Consider the following 21,937-nt stretch of genomic DNA (forward strand, 5'->3'; position numbering starts at 1 on the left):
TGGAGAATGAGGTGATTGTGAGGCCCCAAGTCAGCTACTTCACGTGCTGGGTACACACACAATCTGAGTAGCAGTCATTTTGTGGTTCAGGAGTTTCTTCACATACAGGCCAGGAGTAATTGGTTCCACACAGTTGTTAAATGTGAGTGCTTTTAGTAGGTAAACACTGGAGGAAGAGTGAACAAATTGTAGTGAAGTATCTCACCTTACATGTGATGAATTCTTGGAGTAGGGATATAGAGCGAAAGCACCACCTGGCCTCCCAACTGGAATTAGAAAGATAATATTGGAGTTGTTTCACATAGCAAATTAATAGTTAGAGTGGGGTTCCATATGGGATTTTTTGTAGTCATTTGCTGCAAGCTGTGTTAATGTTGTAAAGGAAACTATAAGACAATGTGTTTTGTTTTGTCTCTTCAGTTTTGACCTTGTGGCTATTGGAGGTATCTCTATCACCCTGGTCTTTGACAGATCTCCTTTCATTTCTGAGAAAAGGACACTTTGGTTGCCTTGGAATAGGTTTATTGTAGTAGAAAAAGTTATCATGAAAAGAACAGAGTTGGACCCACCATCTTGTGACATCACTAGCTTTATCAGCCCAAATCCAATTGTACTCCCTTCACCTCTGACAACATTTGGAGGATCCTGTCCAGAGAGGGGAACAGTCATTCCAGAGCTTCAGGTAAAAAAGAGATTTTCAAATTAACAGAATGTGTTATTGTAGAAAAAAATGCTATTTGAAGACAGTAAGAATTTTTTTCTGATCTCTATTTATACCCTTTGTTAATGAAACCTACATTGTTATTTGATAATGTTAAGTATACATTTCTAGCATAAAAACATTTTTATTACAAAATGTAAATTATGTTGATTTTAATTACCGTCTACGACATTTTCAAAATGATCTGAACCTGGCCATTAAATATACATTCACAATTTTTCACATCCACATATTGGTATGCAAAGGTTTTAGTCCAAGCAATAGCTTATGCAAAAAATAAAATTTGGGTGCACAAATAACATAGTAAATTAGATTCCTGATCTGCCTGCATAAACATGATTGCACATGCAAATCGGAGATTTTATGTATAAAACTGTTAGATATGAAATGCTTCAGGTGCAGTTTTAGTAGTGGAAGTAGTAATAGTTAACATTTAACACATGCGGTGATATTCCAGTCAGGTTGAAGTCAATGGGAGTTTTGCCGTTGATTTCAGTGGAGCCAGGATTTCAACCTACTATTTAGAAAGCTTCATACAGGTTTGGAAAAATCTAGATTCCACTGAAGTGAATGATCTTTTTATAAGTTTAGTGGTTACATGTTCAGACCCAGAAGTTCAGAGGCACAGGTTAGGGTTAGTATTTGATGGACATCAGTAAATGCCTGATTGTCTTCCCCTCATTCCTGGAAGTCCTGAAAGTGCTGCTGTAAAAAAAGGACACTGGAATACACTGATTGCTTACTGCTGTGATGATGTTCCCTTCCCAGGGCTGTACTTCTGGGAATGACATCAAAGCAAGGTTATTCAGTGCTACAGATATTTTGGAGGTTATCTGTGGGTATAAATATTTTCCATCCAACCTTTTCTGTATTAAAAAAATTGCATTGCTCCCTAAAAAGGGCCTCATTAATTTCTTTATTAGATAGAAAACCCTTCTAGTTGAATTCTGTCACTTTCGCCTGTAAGTAACGATAAAACATCATACTATCTCAGCCTTCTAGTGGCTGTGCTGTGGCTGTTTAGTTACATTCCTGTCTCCACTGAATAGAGTGGGATAAACTAATGGGCACAGGTTAAAAAGAGCTGATATAAGGTAGTAAAAGAACTATGTCACACCCTTCCACATAAGAGATTCCAGTGTTTTTTTTACTAGCCAAGTATCTGAATTGCTATATACAGTTATCACATGTCAGGGTGCAGCCCAAATCAGCGAGAAGTTGTGTCATCACTTGTCCTCTAACCCTGAGTGCCTTAAAATGCTCTACTGCTGCAGCTTCCTGTCTGGATGCTCCCAGCCAGCATACAAGCATGCTCTGGGTATCTATATGATAAGCAGCCCTGGTTCAGCAACTCTGACTCCAGCAGCCTGTTTGTTACATCATAGCCACACTTAGGTCTCCATCAGACTTAGTTACTACCAGCCAAGTGACCCCAACATACCCCCAGTCCTGAATTTCCCCAAAACCATCTGCCTTGAAATGTCCAGCCCTCTACTGGAACATTTAGGGAAGTAATATGGTCTGTTGCTCTTTAAAGAGACAAAAACACAGCAGTGTATTGCTTTAACTGGAGTTGACAATCCCTTCAATTCAGACACAGTACTGGGATGGTTTAGATTAAAAGTAAAACAAGTTTATTAACAAAAAGAGAGGTCAAATGTAAGGGATAAAGTCAGAAATAGTTACGTGCAAATAAAAGTGAAAAACACTTGATAGGGACTAAAACTTAGCAAAACTACAATCTTGGTCCAAGGTAAGATTCTTAACACTCCTCCTACGAGCAAAATAACTGACCACACTCTTGGTCAGGATCTTCCACAAAATCCAAACTTCTTGGTTTCTTTGTAATCTTAGGTAGAAGATCACTTGGGGTTCTTTGCCCCTCTCTTCTATAGTCCAGAGAACTTTTGAAATATATTTTTCTCAAAGTCCAGTGCCCCAGCTGTGAGGAAAGATGCTATTGAGTCTGATGGAGAAGGTTCCATGCTGGTTTTTTCCTCGCTGGTGCTTTCTACAATTCAAGTTAATCTATCCCTGCAGTCTCTGATATGCCAATAAATGGCCACTTGACTGTGATTGCCAGTTGTCTGTGATTGCATTTTCTGGATGGAGGCATCAGTCTTTCCTTTGTCTGGAAAAACCTGTTTACCCACTCTCCAGATTTGTCTAGTTTAAATACATTTTAGTCCCATATTTCCTTCCAATTTCTATAGTCTTTTGGGTGTTTGCCATACATATACCACACAAGAATATTAATGATCAGTGTGTTGTTGGTTTTCCAATGATACCTTACACAATACCTATTAGATAGAGATTCTGACAAAAGTGAATTGGGCTACACTGAACTGGTCAGACCAGCAGAAACTCACTACCTGATACCAGTAAGCCCCTTGCCCCTGGGCATTGGGATGCTGTTAGGGTCACAACAGTATATTCACTGAGTAACTGCTCCTAATCCCCTGGTTTGGGATAGAAGAGAGCAAAATACTAAAATGTACTTTATATGAATATCTATTACTAGTCCCCTGTTTTAGAGGAAAGAAAGTTTAGAACCTACTGATGTCAGATGCATGACAGAGGAGGCAGCTGGGATGTCAGCAGGAAGGACAGGGAATAATCAAGGGATCAGCAATTCCCTGCCAACAGCACATTTCATATGTTGAAATGACAAGTGCTGGCAGACCTCCAATGGTACTGCAGTATTTCTGTGACAGTGTTGTTATAGCTATACGGTAATAGACGGTGTTTGAAACTGAAATGATTTGTTATTAAGGAAACAAAAAGTGAGCTGGAATAACCAGGAAAAATAAACAAAGCACCATTTGTATTTTTCCAGATTGTGTTGATTTAACATTGTGGCAGACTGGCTCATTAGTAATGATATGAGACATGCTAAAATCACAGCCCGCAGCATTTAAATTTACTAAACAGGATGAAATTGTGAGTGGGCCTTGCATGAGTGTAGCAGGGAGTGTGCAAGGAGTTTTCCTCATTCCCTTGCACGCCCTGCACCAAGGACTGCCACAACAGCATCGCCTCCATTCAAGGAAGCACAAGGGCTAATCCCTCCTAGTAGCCTCCAGCGCCCACATATCTCAAAAGGTCAAAGCCACGACACCTTCCGCCTCCTACCAGCCTGTAGTCTTTGCTGTCCCCCTGCACACTAAGTCGCTCTGGAAAGGATTGTGATGCTCAGGAAGGCATGGCTCCTTCCTGAGGTCCCTCTAAGATGGAGCAGCCAACCCAGGGTAGTGCCTTAAACACACAATATGGCCCAAGATGAGTTTAAAATATGTATTTATTTAATTATTGTTAGGTCCAAAAATTAATTAACCAAATGAGATATCCTCTCCAAAGTCAACCTGCAACTCTAGGACAATTGAGTTTAGTGGATTTAGATGAGATTAGTACTCAAGAGAATAATTGTCATCACAAATTTGACCAAAAACTTAAGGCAAAAGTAATATTTTGTGCAAACGTTAGAGACAAAGAAGAGTTAGAAAAAAGATGGGGCCTCCTTAACAAAGTATAGACAAATTACCTGTTTTCCACCTGTGTGATCTTTCAGGCACTGTGCAGCTTTGGATGATGCTGAAGATCTTGCATTATTCCTGACCACAATATGCCGGGCAGAGGCAGGGCACGGGTCAAGGAAGTCAGTTTTCAGTGGTGCCTAGGTTTCTTAGAAAACATCATGATTTGGAATACAAAACTTTGCCCTTTTCCTAGGCATGAATATCATTAATAACAGTGTGTACAACTGTTGGGTTCTTCTAGGTGGTCCAGGAGGAAATCCCAATTCCTTCTAGCTTTGTGAAGCTCAGTTACCTCAGCAGTCGAACCCCTGGATATAAAACCTTGCTCCGCATTATTTTGACACATGCAGTCATCCCTCCTGGAATGATGAAAGTGCATCTTACAGTTGCTGTTGAAGGGCGGCTAGTTCAGAAATGGTTTCCTGCTGCTACAAACCTGGTCTACGCGTTTGCCTGGAACAAGACAGACATTTATGGACAGAAGGTGTCTGGTCTGGCAGAGGCAACAGGTATGTTGAGTTACTTCAGTGTAATTAGTAGTAGTAATACATTTGAAGGGAAAATACTGTTTACACTTCTGCTGATATATAGTGTATCTAAATTAATTGCCGCTTTAGCCAATTGGAATGTGATTATCTAGGAAGCATTTATTTTCTAATTCCTCGTGTTTCTCTTTTTAAAGCCACATTTCTGGGGGTTTTTTGGGGCATCTCTAGTTCAAAAGTCTCTTTCTCCTATCTCATAATGGTTACATACTAGTGGGTACCTATATAGCTATCCCTGTGTTTGTAATGTACATTCTCACTGTGACCTTCAGTGTGTCATTGCCTGTCATTTTTTTTTTTTGGCAGTGACTTTTAAAATGTCATTTCCAGTTAGAATTTACTAAATGCTATCTTTTAGGTATCTTTGCTTATTATATTTGATGTCTGAAGCTGTTAACTTCTTGACTTGTTATTTCAAAAGGTGTACATAGAAATCATCCATACTTTTTGGGGTCCTTTTATTTTAGTTTTTTAGATTTTAAAGTTATCCAAGGAGTGGTCCCTGATTTATGACTGAATGCTTATATGTGAAAATACTATAACTGAAGTAAAATGCATTTAATTTATCCAAAGTATTTTCACATGAATTTTGCTATTTGATCTTGAATGTTTTTTATTATTTTTAATCAAGGATGGTGTATTGTGTTTAATGACCTGCTATTGCAAACACTTCCTATCAGTGTATTTACTATTCCGGTAGTGCTTACTATTGTGAGTAGTCCAAATGAATTCAGTGGGATTTCAGTAGGTTTTGAAGTCTGTGGAGCTACTCACAATGATAAGTGTTTGCAGGATCAGACTCTAAAATATTAAAATAATTAGGGGCCACATTCTGCCACTTACAGTGAGTAATATCTTGGTCCATAAGTAGTCTCATTGACATCTGCAAAGGATAATACTATGACTATCCACTCTTTCAAATGTGTGTTCAAAAGTGGACAAATGCTATCTGAGGGGAACATTATTCATACTGTACAGCCGATGTAGAAATCTACCATAGAGTAAAGTCTTATTCAGTGTGAGTAGGAGTGGCAAAATCTGTCCCTAACTGCTCATACCATATAGATTCCTATATCAACTTGTATAACAAAGAATGGAATTAAATGAGTTGAGATTTCTCTTCTGAGTTATAACCTATTTGTTCATTTTTCCATATGTACACATAATATAATAGACAGCAACAATATTATGGAATTTTGTTGTTATAAAATGTAGGATGTCTGAAAATGACATGAAATAGCAGTAAATATGTTAATACTAATAAATATAGTACAGAACAGTTAAATATGCTAATTCCCTTCCAGATTATTTGAAATCCAGTAATCATGAAGTCCACCCTTGTCCAACATATTTCTAGACTTTAAACCAAATAACTATGTTAGAGATGTCAGAAAAAGGTACATTGAGTTGCTAAATCCTAAAATGAATTCTAGCAAATCATTTATCAAGGGAAACAAGAATAAAACCATGGTCCATGAAGCACTATAAAATAATGCCTATTTATTTATTTATTTGCGGTTCAAAGTCTGATTTCATTTAAAGTTTATTTTAATTATGCTTCTTGCAAAACAGAAGCACGAATCTTTATATGTAAGTGCATTGTTAACTTGGTTTGTAAGATTCCGATAAAGCCTTATTTAATTTGACAGATCGGAGTAGTCTGGGACCCTCATCTGCATTCATTATGTGAATTTTGTCAAAATAATTCCCTGTGTTGGTGTATTACCAATATTTAATAATACATTCTGCTCAGACTTCATTTTAATTACATTAAATTACAGCAGATTGAAGTCCTATAAGCTCAGGAATATAACCATCTGCGTTTAATATTATAAACCCTATAAACACTTTCATTTTTCTTCAGGATTATTGGCAACAATTACATAATGATTTAGTATAGTAGTCTATCCAGAAAAAGTGGTCTTTTAGAAAAAAACAGACTTTCTGAAGGTACTCGCATGCATGGAAGGACCGAGAGTTTTTTGGTGGGGGTTTTAGAGAAATATTTGGTGGCATTTCCCTACTCTCCAAGTCTTGCACATTGAGGAAAGTTCCTGATCTTACATCTGCAGCAGAAATTATAACAACAGTGTTTCTTCTTAAAATCGAAGGGTTAGAAAAAAATATATAATAGTACTCCTCTCTCTGGAAAAACTGGTTCTGAGAGATTCTTTAACAATGGAAATAAAACAGAGTTTAAGCATGTGGCTCATTCTTAGATATATAAAGTTAGCGTATAAAAGGGGTATCCAAATGCTACTAGCCAGAAGGGCCAAAGAGAAGAAGACAATGAAATTGTGACTAAGCGTATAATGAGCTTTAGGAACATTTGGCAATCCAGAATTTCAGATGTGGGCAGAGAATAGTAGAAGTATTACATTGTCACCCATGATCCTACCATGTGCTCCATTATGGACATCCAGGAGCAGATCTTCAGCTGGTATAAACTGCCATAGCTCCATTAAAGTGAGTTAAACTCCCACTGAGTTCAATGGAACTATAGCAGTTTACACCAGTTGAGAATCTGCCCCAGAGGGTGTCTGCAACTCTGGACTATTCCTTAGCGTTGTGGACAGTATGTATGCCTGACCTGGGCTGAACTTGTGAAGTGTATGACTGAAGAAAAGACCCTATAATTTAGGTGATAAGTCGTCAGCAAAGTTGCTTCATACTAAAATCTTCTCTTTTCTCTTCCTTCTTACATTAACACCTAGAAAAGCACTTGTTCTGATATTGACACTTGATGAATAATCCCAGTAACAGAATGGCAGAGGCAGTTTTGGGAGAAATAATCAGTACTGTGGCCAAATCTGTAGATTCAGAATGAGCAGTAGTATAACAGCAGTGTTGTTTTAGCTGCTGGGGCCTCTTTAAATTGCAGAGGATGGACAAGGCAGCTGCTGGGTACATAGCGTAATGAGCTGATGCCTGTAAAGCTTTAAACATGCAGCGACGTTAACAGGAGGCAAGGGAATGTGAATTCAGGAGTCAGAAAGTTTAGTAGCAAAAACAGAGGCTTCTTTTTGATAAACTGATGAGAAGCTCCAGAGAGTAGTGGGAAAAGTCTGTTATGTTCCGATAAAACATTTTCCTTACAAACAAGCCAACATATCACTTGCTACAATTATGACACAAGACCTCAGGTTTGAAGCGGAGCACCTGAGGTTCACTGGAGTTCTAGAAACAGGGGGTAATTGGTGACAAATCACTGCCAACATTCTTACATGTATCAAAGGAAAAAGATGAGTCGAGTGGAATTGAATCTCCACCCCCCCTCCTTGAACAAAACAGGACTCTTTTAATTTAGCAATAGTTCATTTAGTTAAGGGAGATGCTATTGAGCAAGTTGGACAAATTTCACTGGGGAAAAAAAGATACATGCAAAAGCCAGTACATAATTGATACTATAGGGATAGACTTAGAAGAAACTGTACTTTGAAACTAAGGTAACCATGACTATCAAAGGAATTGATAATCTCTCAGACTTTTTTTGTAGCCTCAAACAATAAAAATAAAAATCAAATGCAGGAGCCAGCATAGGAACCTCATTACTGACAGGTAGATATAAAAACTGGTATGGAAAAAATAGATAATACATGAAAGAAAAACAATCTAACATCTCATCATTTGTTTGCAGTGTCAGTAGGATATGAATACGAAACTTGCCATGATTTTATTCTGTGGGAGAAAAGGACAGCTATCCTGCAGGGTTTTGAGATGGATGCTTCGAATCTGGGGGGTTGGTCCATAAACAAACACCACATATTGAATCCACAGAGTGGTAAGTCCTTCAGTTATCAATCAGATATGTTGGACAGGAATATATTTTCAAGATGGTGATGAAGAATTTAGATGTTTAACTTTTCATTGTTAATGTTTTATCCTTGGACTGTGCAACTTTCTTTTTTGGGAACTGCACACTTATCCACCTGCTAAAAATATTTTTGTGTGTGTCTTAGCTATCAGGGATAAATAAAAATCTTGTAAATGTATTTTTTTCATTAGGCTGGATAAGAGAATACTAATATAGGATATAGAACTTTATACCTCTAGGTTTTTGTTTTGAATCCAATCTAAGATAGTAGGGATTGAATGTTGCTCCTGTTTGCTGGTCTGTGTGAAAAGAATTGATGGTGTGTTGTCTTCTCAGTGGACAAGTATCTATGCCACAAACTCACCGCTACAGCTGGCTTTAATTAGCATAATTATTGGCAGTCTCACCAGTGGAACTAAGGATCAAATATGCATAGAAATTGAGCTAAAAACTGGTCTTCTGGAGGTGGTGCTTCCATTCGGTATAGAACTCATCTGGCCAGGACAGTGTGCAAGCTTGAACTGCTGCTCACTCAGTATCCAAGCTGTGGATTAATAAAATACTTTACTCTCCCGATCAGCAGTCTAGCACCTTTCACAAGCACACGCACACACACGCACACACACGCACACACACACACACACACACACACACAAAAGCAAAGAATCTCCTCATTTATTTTGTCCTCCTGATTTATTCCCTCAGACAGTGAGACTTTAATCTGTTTTCTCATACCTATTATTTTATGGTTTCCACCCAAACAGCTATAATTAGGAACTATTCTTAGTGGATTTAAATTATCAAATTAATACAGTTACAGTGAGTTACAGTATTGAGAATGAATATGAATTTGCAAATAAATGGACGTTACATTCCTTGGGAGAGAGAAACCTAGGATCACTGTCTCAGCTGGTGCAAATCAGCTTAGCACTAGCTTCAGTAGAGCTCTGCCAATTTTCCAGCTAAGAATCTGTCCACTAAAATCTGTTTCCAACTGTAAATAACTGTAACCCAGATTTATGCACAGATGTAAAGCTGTCAGGATTTCATAAATTCTGATGTCAAATGTACAACTGTAGTGTAAATATTCCAAATGCAAAAGGTCAGGTTTAGTTTGTAAATTATCAAGGTTTTGATTTGAAATAGTTTGACATTTTAAGTAGTGGTTCTTTCATACCCACCTTACTGGTTTGTATAGATTGACTTTTTTTAAATGCCAGGTGTTGACATTTAACACAAAGAGAAATCTGACCTCAGTCAGTCCAGCCCCCCAGCTGTGAGCCCCATAGTCCACATCCTAGTGCCAGTTTGCCACTTAAAAAGTTTAGTTTCAAAACTGAGTTCTTGGGAATACTTTCTTTTATAGCTCCAGTTTATATGAATGTCTGACCTTAGCATTTACTGTAATGCCGCCCCTTCTAATTCATCACACAGACACTAAAATATTTATGAGACTTTATACAATACACAATTATGAGTAGTAAACATTTGAGGTTAAATTGTGGCTTTTCAGCCACTTCCCAGAGCACAGGGCACATAAGGATGAACTGCCCATTGGTCGCTCCCACAGATACTGTTCATGAGACACAGTTTCTGCAAATGCTGGGCTGCGTAGTCCCAACAAGCCTTCTACGTCCTTTGAAAGGATGCAGCCTGTGCTAACCTCTTCTGCCTGTTAGCACTAACCTCAAGCAATCCTTGTGCTTTGTGACTGCAAGAATTCTGGGTGACTAACCTTGTACCTAGATTTTAAGTGGGGGTGGGAAGCTTCTTCTGCCTTCCCTCCCACCTTACACATCTGCACAGAGCTAGGCAAGATCGAGACTTAAACCAGAGGCAATTGTTCTCACCTTTGTCCTTTCTTTACAAAGGCACTGATCCAGGAATGTTTGTAAGCACATGTTTAACTTTAAGCACAACTAGTGCCAGTGAAGTCAATGGGCCTACTTATATGTGTAAAGTTAGGGCATAGGCTTAAGTACATACCTGAAGCAGGGCATAAGGTCTGATCCAAAGCCTACTGAAATCACAGGAAAGACTTCAGTGCAGTTGATCTTGATCATGCCCATAAAGCTCCTGCATGTGAACTGTCAGAGAAACTGCTTTAGGGTCATACTAGTCAAATATGGGGAATTAATTATTAAATCGTAGAATTCATATGCCTACCAAAGTAAACTATAGTCCCACAAATAGATGACAAACTAGATATTTAAGTTCATTAGCCAAAAGCTCCAAAATAAATAATATATCACTTGATCTCAGCCAAGAGGTCAAGAAAAGGTCTTTGGTTTCAGCCGTGCAAAACACAGATTTTAAACAAGGGTAAGGTTGTGATTCAAACCTAAAACAGTCACGGTAAAATTCAAGCTTATGCTCCATGTCAGTGTGAGAGAAATGAAAGGCGTAAGTGTGGAGTAGCCTTCTCAGGAATTAATTTCTTGAGATCTTTTTGTATTTAATTAAAATAAAGCATTCACTCTGCAGGGATGTAAGTGTGAACCTTTCACGGGTATGGAATTTACTTTCTCTTTTTGAAATGCTGTCACAATCCAGTTAATCCAAACTACAGGAATAGCATTGGGAACACAATTAAAATGTAAAAAGTTATGGTACTTTACTGCAAATAGTCCTTATGTAACTTTCATTTCACCTTAACATTAAAAACACTTGATTTGATCAGCTATACACATATATTTCAGTTGATTGGGGCTGCTGTTGACTGAATAATATTGTATGCATATTAGAAGTCTGAGTTGTTGATTCTTCAGTTTGATGTTTTTGTCATGATTGCAAGTGGCAGAAATAACTAAAAAAAATTGCCTAACTTTTTTTTTTTGCTTATCACTGACAGAAAAATAGCATGAATTTAATATGACCTGAACCTATTAGCAATAATGGGGTTTTTTGTTGTTGAATGGAGTTTGCTGAGGCAATCTGATGAGGCATCCACTAGCCATTCTAGCCATCCCTTCTTTTCAGCTAGTGCCACACACCTTTTGGGCTTTCGTGGCCCTGGGTAGGCCCACTGATGGAGAGGAATTTGCAGTCAAGTTCTGCCACTACACCCTTCTCCCCCAGCAGACTTTGTGCCATTAGGACCCTTCTATGGGGTCTTAAGAGCTGCAACAGTTAGCTTGAGTTACTGTATTTGAGTTAATCCACTCAAGCTAGCCTAACTGAAGGGCCTAGCTTGAAAGAAAGGGTATGTCTATACTGTGATAAAAAACCCACGTCATCAAGTCTCAGAGCCCAGGTCAGCTGACTCCGGCTCATGGGGCTCAGGCTGTGGGGCTAAAAATAGCAGTGTAGCTGTTCAGGCTTGGGATGAAGCCCAGGCTCTGAGACCTTCCCCTGTCATGGTCCCAGAGCCCAGGCTCCAGCCTCAGCCCGAATATCGACACTGCTATTTTATAGCCCTGCAGACTAAGCCCCATAAGCGTGACTCAGCTGACACAGGCCAGCCACTGGTCTTTTATTGCAGAGTATATCTTCCCAAAGCGACCATGTTGTGAAACAACTCTCAAGTTACACAGCATGATTGGATGAGCAGTTGATGAGTTGCTTTAACGCGAGCTGCTGCATCCCCACTACTTTACCAGCTCTAGCATCAGCAGCACTGGAGGTTCAAACCACTTCCAACCCAACTCCTGAAGGGCTAGCTAGCTTGAACTTAAAGTGCCACTTAACTCAAGTTAAAGATTTGTGTGTGTGGACAGGAGTTGGGTGAGGGACAAAACTCAAGGTGTACCTCAAGCTAACACTATGATGCATACCCTATGATGCAGTGAATCCCCCATATGTGTTACTTAGTGAGATTCAGTATATGGATATTTACAAGAGCAAGTTTAAATTCCATAACAGAAAAACAGTGAAAATATATACCTTTATGCAGAAATACATTTCATGAATCTGTTCCCAGGTCTAAATCTTATTGATACAAACATTGCTTTAGGCAAACCATAAGACATACAAGGCATCTTGCTATTCTAGGAAGTAAGGGCCTCTTTTCTTTCTGTAAAGATATTTCATGATTGATTGTGGCATCCTTGAAGTGAAAAGCCTGTCCATCACTCCCAGTTGTCTCCCCACATTCTCCCCTGGAAACCCTGACTTTTTAAACACATACTCTTTTTGAGCCAATAAGTATGTTGTATTAACATAGATAACTGATCATATTTTCCTCTCAGTTACACTAAGGCCATGTTTATTGTCCCCTAGTTTTCTTTTTCTGATTCAGAAAACAAGATTTGATCATTCTGGATTCCTGATGATTCTATTCTGAAATGTTTTTCATCAAAGTTTTTTGCCATTTTTTCCAACATGCAGAATCTTCAGACTATTTTTCATAATCAGTTAACAAATACACATGTACATGCTAGCTCCTGAAGGCATAAAGTCCTTTTGAAGTACCCAGACAACTCACAAATGCAAATGAATACCCCAATAACCAATATTTTCAGTGTATCCTTTGAAGTGGATTTTTCTTCAGATGGGAGAGTGTGTTGAATGAGTTTTTGTCCCTTTTAAAGGGACTTTATACTTTGAAGTTACAGATACAGTAACTCTGGCTCTGGTCTAGCAAAGCACTGATTGAAGCCAGAAAGACTACTCATGTGCCTAAAGTTATGTACATGCTTAAATTGAATAAAAGCAAAACAAACTCTCCCGAGCCCTAATTATATATTGTTTGTCTGAAACATATAAAAAATTGTCTTTACATTTTTAGCCTCAAACAAAGGCCAGCATTTCCTGTGAGCTCGGTGATTTTTACTGGTGGGAGGGAGGAGACATAAATTTCCATTGATTATGCTTGCATATTTCCAAGCTCCTTTTATATACCAACCCTAAACTCCAAGGACAGAGATGTATTCCGACCCTTGTTGTTCATAAATAAGTTTGAAAAATGGATTCTGCTTTGATATCGGCATAAAGCACCACCCACTGGCTTCCAAGGGGAATTTTCACTTCAAACTTATTTGCAAGCCACAAAACAACTTCTAAACAAGGGGAACTGTGAGCACTAGATTTGGACCACCGTCGTACTTTAAGGACAATCTAGAGTAGCCAAATGTATCCCTTATCTGCCATCCAGCACAAGCAGGTTTCCCCTGTTTATGTCTAAAGGTATGTCGACGCTGCAATTGGAAGTCTGATTGCAGCATGTGTAGAATAATCGCGCTGGCTTTAATCTAACCAGCATGAGTGCCGAGAGCCATGAAACCATGGCAGCATGAGCTTCAGAGCGCACACTGACGTTCATACTGCCATTGCTTTAGTGACGTTGGTACTTGTGCTAGTTAAGTTTGTGTATGTCACACCTCTAATTGCAGAGGAGATATACCCTAAAATTCCTGAATGCTTAGCACCCTTTTGGCTTCATGCATGCATAATACTCATTGGGTTTGATTCTGATCTAAATTGCACTGTATAAATAAGGAGTAACTCCACTGAAGTAAATGGAGTTGCATGGGTGTTAAACTGGTATTCTTCAATTCAGAATCAGGCCCATTGTTGTGATTCTTGGATCATTTTACACAGCAAGCAGATTCAGGTGGGCTATGGAGTGAGGTAGAAGAGATCTATCAGAAGAATAATGCATTCTTGAACTAAAATTTGATGAGAAATTGGTGTTAATAGCTGGAGCAAGGTTGAATGGTGTGGTGTCATGCATAGGCAGGTGAAACCTATTCTTGGAACAACAACAATTAAAGAAGTCTTCAACATGATCTATATTTTCAAAAGCTGAAAATAGCACAACACAAAGTGTTTATGTACATTTTTTTATTTCAGCTTTACCCAGAAAGGGCAATATCATATACTGATACTGCAATGCCACATAGGAAGGCAAGCCATCAGTTGTGCCAATGTAATCAGAAACTACATTCATTTGTGTTTTATTTCCTTTAATCACTCTTCTTATTTGATGGCATACTGGGCTTTCTAATAGAAACAGGGAATTTTGGAATTGCTGTATCAAAAGAATACCTATCTTCAGTTTGAAAATTGCTATGTCTAGTAATAACATGTCATTTTGAGGGTAATTGTTAACTGTATTGCTATATTGTTATAAAAAAATGATGTCTACCTGAGAAAATGATGTTAGTACTGGATCTGGTATTACCAACCTAATAATCGGAAAGATTTTTGAATGATATATCCTGTAATGCAGTGCTGAAATACTGACATCTTAGAAAGCTGTTTTCCTCTTTATGGCAGGGCATATTACATTCTCACTGGTAAGAAGTTCACTCACTGGAATTACTCTTCCACTTTTAACACAGTTGTGCTGCAGTCACCAACATTTTTATACATTATTATCAAGCATCTCTTATTTAAATTTGAAAGGTGATTGTATACTGCAGTTTGATGCCCTTTCTGAAAAACACAGAGCAGTCCTGCTATTAATTTCCCTTAATTAAATATTCAAAGTGTTTAAGAAATTCATCTGCTACCCAATAAAAATGTATGAATAAAATGAATATTTACATAGTAATCCCTAAGAAATCAGATAGTACTTCAATTAATAGTAGATTTGTTAGAGTGTTAACCAATCCTGACTTCTCATCATGATCCCAGTTTTTAAAATAGCTCAGAGAGTGGAGATGTTTAGAATCGGGGAAGGTTTTAATATACTGGTTGAAAGATCTGGCCATGCTTTACTGAACGTGTTATGTGCTTTTCTCCTGTATTGTCAAATTCAAAGATAAGGTGCAGAATATTTTAGCTGCTGCCTTTTTTTTCTGCCAGATCATTTTATTTCAGTTTTGGTGGGTCAAAGGTTCTTAAGAACTTATAGCAACATTTTCAGACTCTGTGTATAAAATTTGACACCTAAGTGCTCCATGGAAGCATGTAACTCCAGTGTTCTGGGATCTGTCCTGGCTGCCTATTGGTCTCCAGGTGGAATGCAAGGTATTGATTATGACCTGTGAAGCCCTAATGGTCTGGGACCAGCCTGTCTGAGGGACCACCTTTCTCCCTGCGCCATACTACTACAGACGCAGTCACAAGGGTGCTTGAGCTGGATCCCCCTCCTTTAAAAAAAAGTGGGGTAGCTAACAGGGTGTTCTCTGCAAGGGCTTCAGGATTCTGAAACTTCTATCTAACCCCCCCCCCCCCCGGTCTAAAATACTTTGAATTTTTAGTGATTTTCCAGGTATGCTACACAAGACACCTCTTTGACTGGCTTTTTGGAGAAGGCTAAGGGTGTGCTATCATTTTAATAATGCTTAGATTTAATTGTATTGTCAGTGATGTATTAGGTTGCCTACAGCCTTGGATAGGCATCTTTTAGTTATTTAAACAGAAATAAGTAGAGTAAAATAAGTTATTTAAGTAAATATAAGTGGCCTGATTTTCAGAAAAGCTGAGCACCTGAAGCTCCAATTGAAGTCAATGGTGGCATCTCTGAAAACCAGGCCATTTATTCAGATGACAAAATACAGATTTAGACACACAACTTTAGGCACCCACACTTAAAAATGTTGGCATGGTAAGAGTGTATCCAGGTTGTGTGTGGCTCAAAAATATTTTCTGAGAATCTTAAAACTAATTTTAACAAGCTTTTACAGGTAATGATCCTTCCATGTGAAACAGAAGGTAGAATAAATGAAAACAAAAATGGAAGCCCTACATATGTTTGCTGCATGGTGAAAGCAGAACAGGATTGAGCACAACTTAGTTTGTAATAAGTAATATGCCCTTTTTTGTCGCCTTCATTTTTGTTCTCTCATGTTTAGGGATCGTACACAAAGGAAATGGAGAAAACATGTTCATTTCCCAGCAGCCACCAGTCATCTCAACCGCGATGGGTAATGGACACCAGAGAAGTGTGTCCTGCTCCAACTGCAATGGCCTTGCTCTCAGCAGCAAACTCTTTGCCCCAGTTGCCTTGGCTTCTGGTCCTGATGGCAGTGTGTATATTGGAGACTTCAATTTTGTCAGACGCATCTTTCCCTCAGGAAATTCCATTAGCATTTTAGAATTAAGGTGGGAAATCTTGGAGTTTATTGATTGGTGGTCAGATCTTTTAATGTGAGCTATAAGAAATATGGTGAAATGTTTTTAAGAGACCTAAGGGACTGACCAAATGTGGCTGTTTATTAGAAACATGACTTTCTCACTAAGCATCAAATTTTCCCGGAAAACCTTGGGGTTACCTTAAAGTGGCCACTTACAGGGGTGCAGTGGGGAGGGTTGCCTATGTTAGGGTGTTTCACATAATTAATCAAGAAAGCTACAAGTTGAATAGTCATAAGTCTTCCCTCCCCTATTGTTTCCTATTTAGATTTTCAAAATAGAGTAAGATTTTAAAATATTTTTTCTTAAAATCAACATAACTCCTGGTGGAATATATGAGTTGAGGAGCAAGTATGTACATCAGCTCAGAGATAGCAATGGCCACTTTGCCTGCATGTACTGTAGATGGACAGATCAAGTTCAGAAGTACCCAAATTGTTCCCCATCTCTTTTGGAAAGCACAGCAAAGTAGAGCTGGACTGAACCTGAGACAGGCACAGGCCATGGGCATTCCAAACTAGTATCTGTCAAACCAGATGTTGCTATGCCTCCAAAAAGCTACCCTGCCACAGCTAACCCCCTATAATTGACACTTTGCCCAGTTTCACTCTAAGGCACACTATAGGTCATTGGTTCTCAAAGCCGATCCGCCGCTTGTTCAGGGAAAGCCCCTGGCACGCCGGACCAGTTTGTTTACCTGCCGCGTCCACAGGTTCGGCTGATTGCGGCTCCCACTGGCCGCGGTTCACAGCTCCAGGCCAATGGGGACTGTGCGAAGGGTGGCCAGCACGTTCCTTGGCCCGTGCCGCTTCCCGCAGCCCCCATTGGCCTGCAGCGGTGAACCACAGCCAGTGGGAGCCGCGATCGGCCGAACCTGCGGACGCGGCAAGTAAATAAACCCGTCTGGCACGCCACAGGCTTTCCCTGAACAAGCGGCGGATCGGCTTTGAGAACTACTGCTATAGGTAACGCTATAAAATTGTTCTCGTCCCTAAAGATTACCATAAAGCATGTCTCTCACTCACCATTGGCACGCTGCAGCCTGCCTCACTTAGGGCTTGATCCTACAAGGTGCTGGGTGCCCTCAACTTGTGTTGAGGTCAGTGGGAGCACTCAGCACTTTTTGGGATCAAGCCCTTACTTACACCAGTACTGAAACACACAGAACTGTGTTCCATGTAATGTATAGACGCCACACTAAACCTATATAACTCATCAAAACATGTGGTCATGTAACCAGCTAGCATGGTTAGAGTATGGTTGCACGTTAATTGCTCAAGATGAGGTTGGAGATATGTGTACTGTGGGTGGTGGAAAGGAAGCAACTGAATTTGAGAGGGAAAAATGAGTGGAATAGAGATGAGATGTTGAACAATTTAACTGCTTATGTCTTTATGGTCTACAATTTACATTGAGGGGATATACAAAGTTAACTATGTTTTTGTATGGCTATGTGAGGTAGGGAAAAGGTTATAATTATGTTGGTTTGGTTTGTTCATTGATACTGACGTTTGTTGTTTTGCTTTTCTTATGGCTCCTGGATTGATTTGTCATATTAGGAACAGAGATACAAGACATAGGTAAGTAAATCATGGTGCAGTTATGCATGCATCCAACTGATTTAAGGGATCATTCATGAACAAGCAACAAGGCATATTCCTAAACAAAGGAATTTTTTAACTATAGGCTTACAGAAACATTGTGTGGTTAACAAATATGAATGTAAATCAAATTCAGCTTTGTTTGCTTTAGAGAAGCAAAGGTTTGTTCACTTGACATGGATCACCTCCCCCACTAAACTGAAACAATCTGAGGTTAATCAGCAAGGCACAGTGTAAAGCTTTCTGACTGAAGAGTGACTAAGGTTATTGTAAAAGGTAACTCGGTTATTTTATTAACTTTTGTTATATTAATTTTGTATTATATCATAGATACGCTTGCCTAGGGAAATTGGAATGGGTACATTTTAGAAATGGAAAAATAAATAAAAGTCTCTAGAGGAAGACTACAGAGGTCTGTAGTTTATTAACTTATGGCTAGCTTGTAACTGTGGACACTTCCCTGAGTAAGGGGCAGTGCATAGCTGAATTGCTCCATGAGCAGCCCTGAGGGTATGACTACACTGCAATCAGCAGTGTGATTGCAGCACATATAGAGATACCCGAGTTAGCTTTGATCTGGCTAGCTCAGCTAGCAGGGAAGCCACAGCAACATGGATGGCAGCACGTTCTAGCAGTTTGAACTTTTACACCAGGTACATGCTCCTCCCATCCTCTCATGGCTTCGCTGCTGCTGTTGTGTGAGCTAGCTCAGTATGGCTACACGTGCTGCAGTCACATCTCTTACTGCAGTGTAGACCTGCCCTTGGTGAGTCACACTCTTCCCCCGGCTTCTCCTTTGCTCTGCAGAGGAAGCAAGTTACTTCCCTCTTTCTCATGGAGCATCCCAGTCCCCACTGCGCCCAGTATTCTATACCAGCCAGCAAGTAGTTGAGGGGGAGAAGGGAAGGGCAGACAAGGGCTCTTCCCATTCCTGCCATCCACTTGCTTGCAGCAAGGCACACTTGACAAGTAGGCCTTGCCCTCCTCACCACAGGTAGGGTCTTGGTTGAGTATTGGAGTAATGAGCATGTGTGGCCCTTACTTCCCCTGTGTGGCTAAGGCAACTGTGACAATTTCTAAGGGCCTTAGAAATGACCTAAGAAAGATTAGAAAGAACAGAGAGCTGCTGAGTATCAGGTTGCTTATGCTTTCCCTAGAAACAAGCTCTTCAGCCTCCTGATATATTATTTTAAAAAGCAGGTAAATAAACCATGATTGATGCATCCCATTTTGATGATTGCATGGCATAGTAAGGAGAGTACTGTAGTAGACGGAACCAAATCCAGAAAATGTATTTTAAAATGGTATGTTTTAAGGGCTGACATGACAATCATTGTTGTTAGATTTTAGCCACAATCGTATTATTGAATATGATAGTTTGTTTGCTACCTTCCTTCTCAAAGATATCATCTTTCAGGCATTTTACAACAAAAGCTTAATAGAAAGATATTAAAGTGACAATTCCTGGCTAATAGCATGCATCTCCACAGTTTGTTTTAATGATTGTTTCCATTTGTTATGTATTAAATCTGTCAAAGTCCTTCAAATTTTATGAAGTTGAAAAGAGGAAAATTGAATTTGTTCACTCTGGAATGACAATTGTCAGCAAAATGGCATTAATCGGGGCTTTAATTTTTGTTTCTCTTTCTGAACTGATTTTTCTAAATACCAGTGCATTAGAACAAAATACACTAGCTTCTTTGGATAGGCTTAAATCTTAGTTAAATTAAGTCACGTGTCAAACCATTTTAGTCCAATGGTTTTCAACCTGTGGTCTGCAGATCTCTGGAGGTCTGCAGACTATGTCTAAGGTTTCCAAAGGGGTCCGCACCTCCATTTGAAATTTTTTAGGGGTCCACAAATGAAAAAAGGTTGAAAACTACTGCTTTAGTCTGATACAGCATATTGGTCTCAATACCCACTTCCCACTAAAGTGCTGTCAGGTATTAATTGTAAGTATTAATTGCCTATTTGCAAAGCTATATTATTCTGACTAGCTTAAGTGAAGTGATTTGTGGTAAATTGGAGGGCATCACTTGGAGATAATACAGGCAATGAGGTTATGGAAAGTCTGTTTACAGTCCTTACTGTCCACAGCTTTATTGTGGCTTTAAAAGCCACAGCCAATTTACGTTAGGAACGGGTGTGGGTGGACACTAGGCTTTCTTCCTAGGGAGGGCACAGGAATGCAGAATGCTTCCAGACTGCTAGAGAGCACAAGCAGGAGCAACCACTAACTATCCCCTTTGGGACAGCCTGAGTAAACTGCAGTTTGGAGTCAGACTACCACAGAGTGAGCTCCTGGAATTCCCCAAAGCACTGGGGAAGGTCTCATGCTACACCCTGCCTGAGGATGCTCAGCTAGCTCTTCAAATTCATGCAGAGGGAGAGCAGGACTCTGGCCCTGCCTCCTTCTCACCCATTTGAGGTGGGTTTGTATATCCAAGGTATGTAGGAAAGTTGCCCCTGTACTTCCCTAACAGAAGGACTGCAGCTGTAGCCCCTCCCTGCATAAGTGTGATTGTGGCCCACCCTTTCAAGGCTCATTCTTTCCTCCCCACACATCCCTCCTCCCCTCATAAGGAAAGGCAATAATCTAGCCCGACGGTTCTCAAATTTTAGCAACCCCATTTTGATTCATATTTTTTGTCGACCCCCTAAGCCTCCCACTCGGCCCCACCCCCACTCCACCTCTTCCCGCTTCACCGTTGCCCCTCCTCTTCCCCACCTCTTTCCGCCCCCTCCCCCAAGAAATTGACACAGCTGTTCCCCAGCATGCAGGAGGCACTGGGATGGAGGGAGAGGAGTTGATCAGCAGGGCCAGCGGACCCCCCTGGAGTACCCTCGCAGACCCCAGTTTGAAAAATGCTGATCTAGCCCCTTAACAGTTGCAGCATGCTCTCCTCCTGATGCCAGCCCAGACTGCTGACTGGTGCAGAGGGGAGGCAAGGCCGTCACTCCCTCCACCTATGCCCAAGCTGCTGTGTTTAGTACGTCTCCTTATAACTTGAATTCAGGAAGCAGAAGCACCAGAATTTTGGCTGCTGACAGCATAGGTATGCAAGGGGGAAAGGGCTTCCGAATTCCAGCCTCAACACTGTCCTCCCTCTCAAAAAGTAGCTAAAAGAGATTAACTTCAGAACGTTCCTTGAAGGTTAAAAGATTCAGGCGATTTGAGACCTGATGTGGGAGAGAATTCCAAACTCTAGGGCTACACACAAAAATTGTCTTATAGAAACTCCCCCATTTTATTTATACCATGGGGGCCCCCTCTGTAGCAATATCACATGGGGAGAGAGGCAATCTGTCATACAGACAGGTTCCAATTTCATCTAAGTGGTGGCAGAAGGGGAGGGGTTTGTGGGTAAAACTAGTAAGTTGGAGGCTGGGTATATTCATGTGATGGATTTTGTGTCCTGTCCTTGAGATACTTTTTTGGGGGGGTGCTCAGCTGCCTCCTTTTGATGACCACTTTATAGAGACTATTCTATTTTTTCAGATTCTTATACAGTGCCTATGTACATAGTCTCTGAGCACCTGCCCATTAAACAATGTGACTGGCATCTGTCACATGCCGTCCTTTCCTTCTTTCTTCTTTCCTCTCCTCAATGGGAAATCACATGTAGATTGGGTTTATTTTAAAAGGTGGAACAACACTGTGGGGTGCATGGCATATACGTGGAGTGTGATTCCATGGGTTT

General features: G+C 39.9%; 1 protein-coding gene across 9 annotated transcripts in view; it reads left to right on the plus strand.

The window, feature by feature from the left end:
* TENM1 (teneurin transmembrane protein 1) overlaps positions 1–21,937 on the plus strand; it is a 1,396,333-nt gene that overhangs the window by 1,283,263 nt on the left and 91,133 nt on the right. For all 9 annotated transcript variants that reach the window (XM_074962522.1, XM_074962525.1, XM_074962521.1 and 6 more), the window contains 5 exons: positions 421–682; positions 4,499–4,766; positions 8,440–8,583; positions 16,356–16,605; positions 18,195–18,215. In XM_074962522.1, the coding sequence (XP_074818623.1) occupies positions 421–682; positions 4,499–4,766; positions 8,440–8,583; positions 16,356–16,605; positions 18,195–18,215 (945 nt within the window). The remainder of the gene's footprint in view (positions 1–420; positions 683–4,498; positions 4,767–8,439; positions 8,584–16,355; positions 16,606–18,194; positions 18,216–21,937) is intronic.

The sequence above is a fragment of the Natator depressus genome, chromosome 9 (assembly GCF_965152275.1).
Source record: "Natator depressus isolate rNatDep1 chromosome 9, rNatDep2.hap1, whole genome shotgun sequence".
NCBI lineage: Eukaryota > Metazoa > Chordata > Testudines > Cheloniidae > Natator > Natator depressus.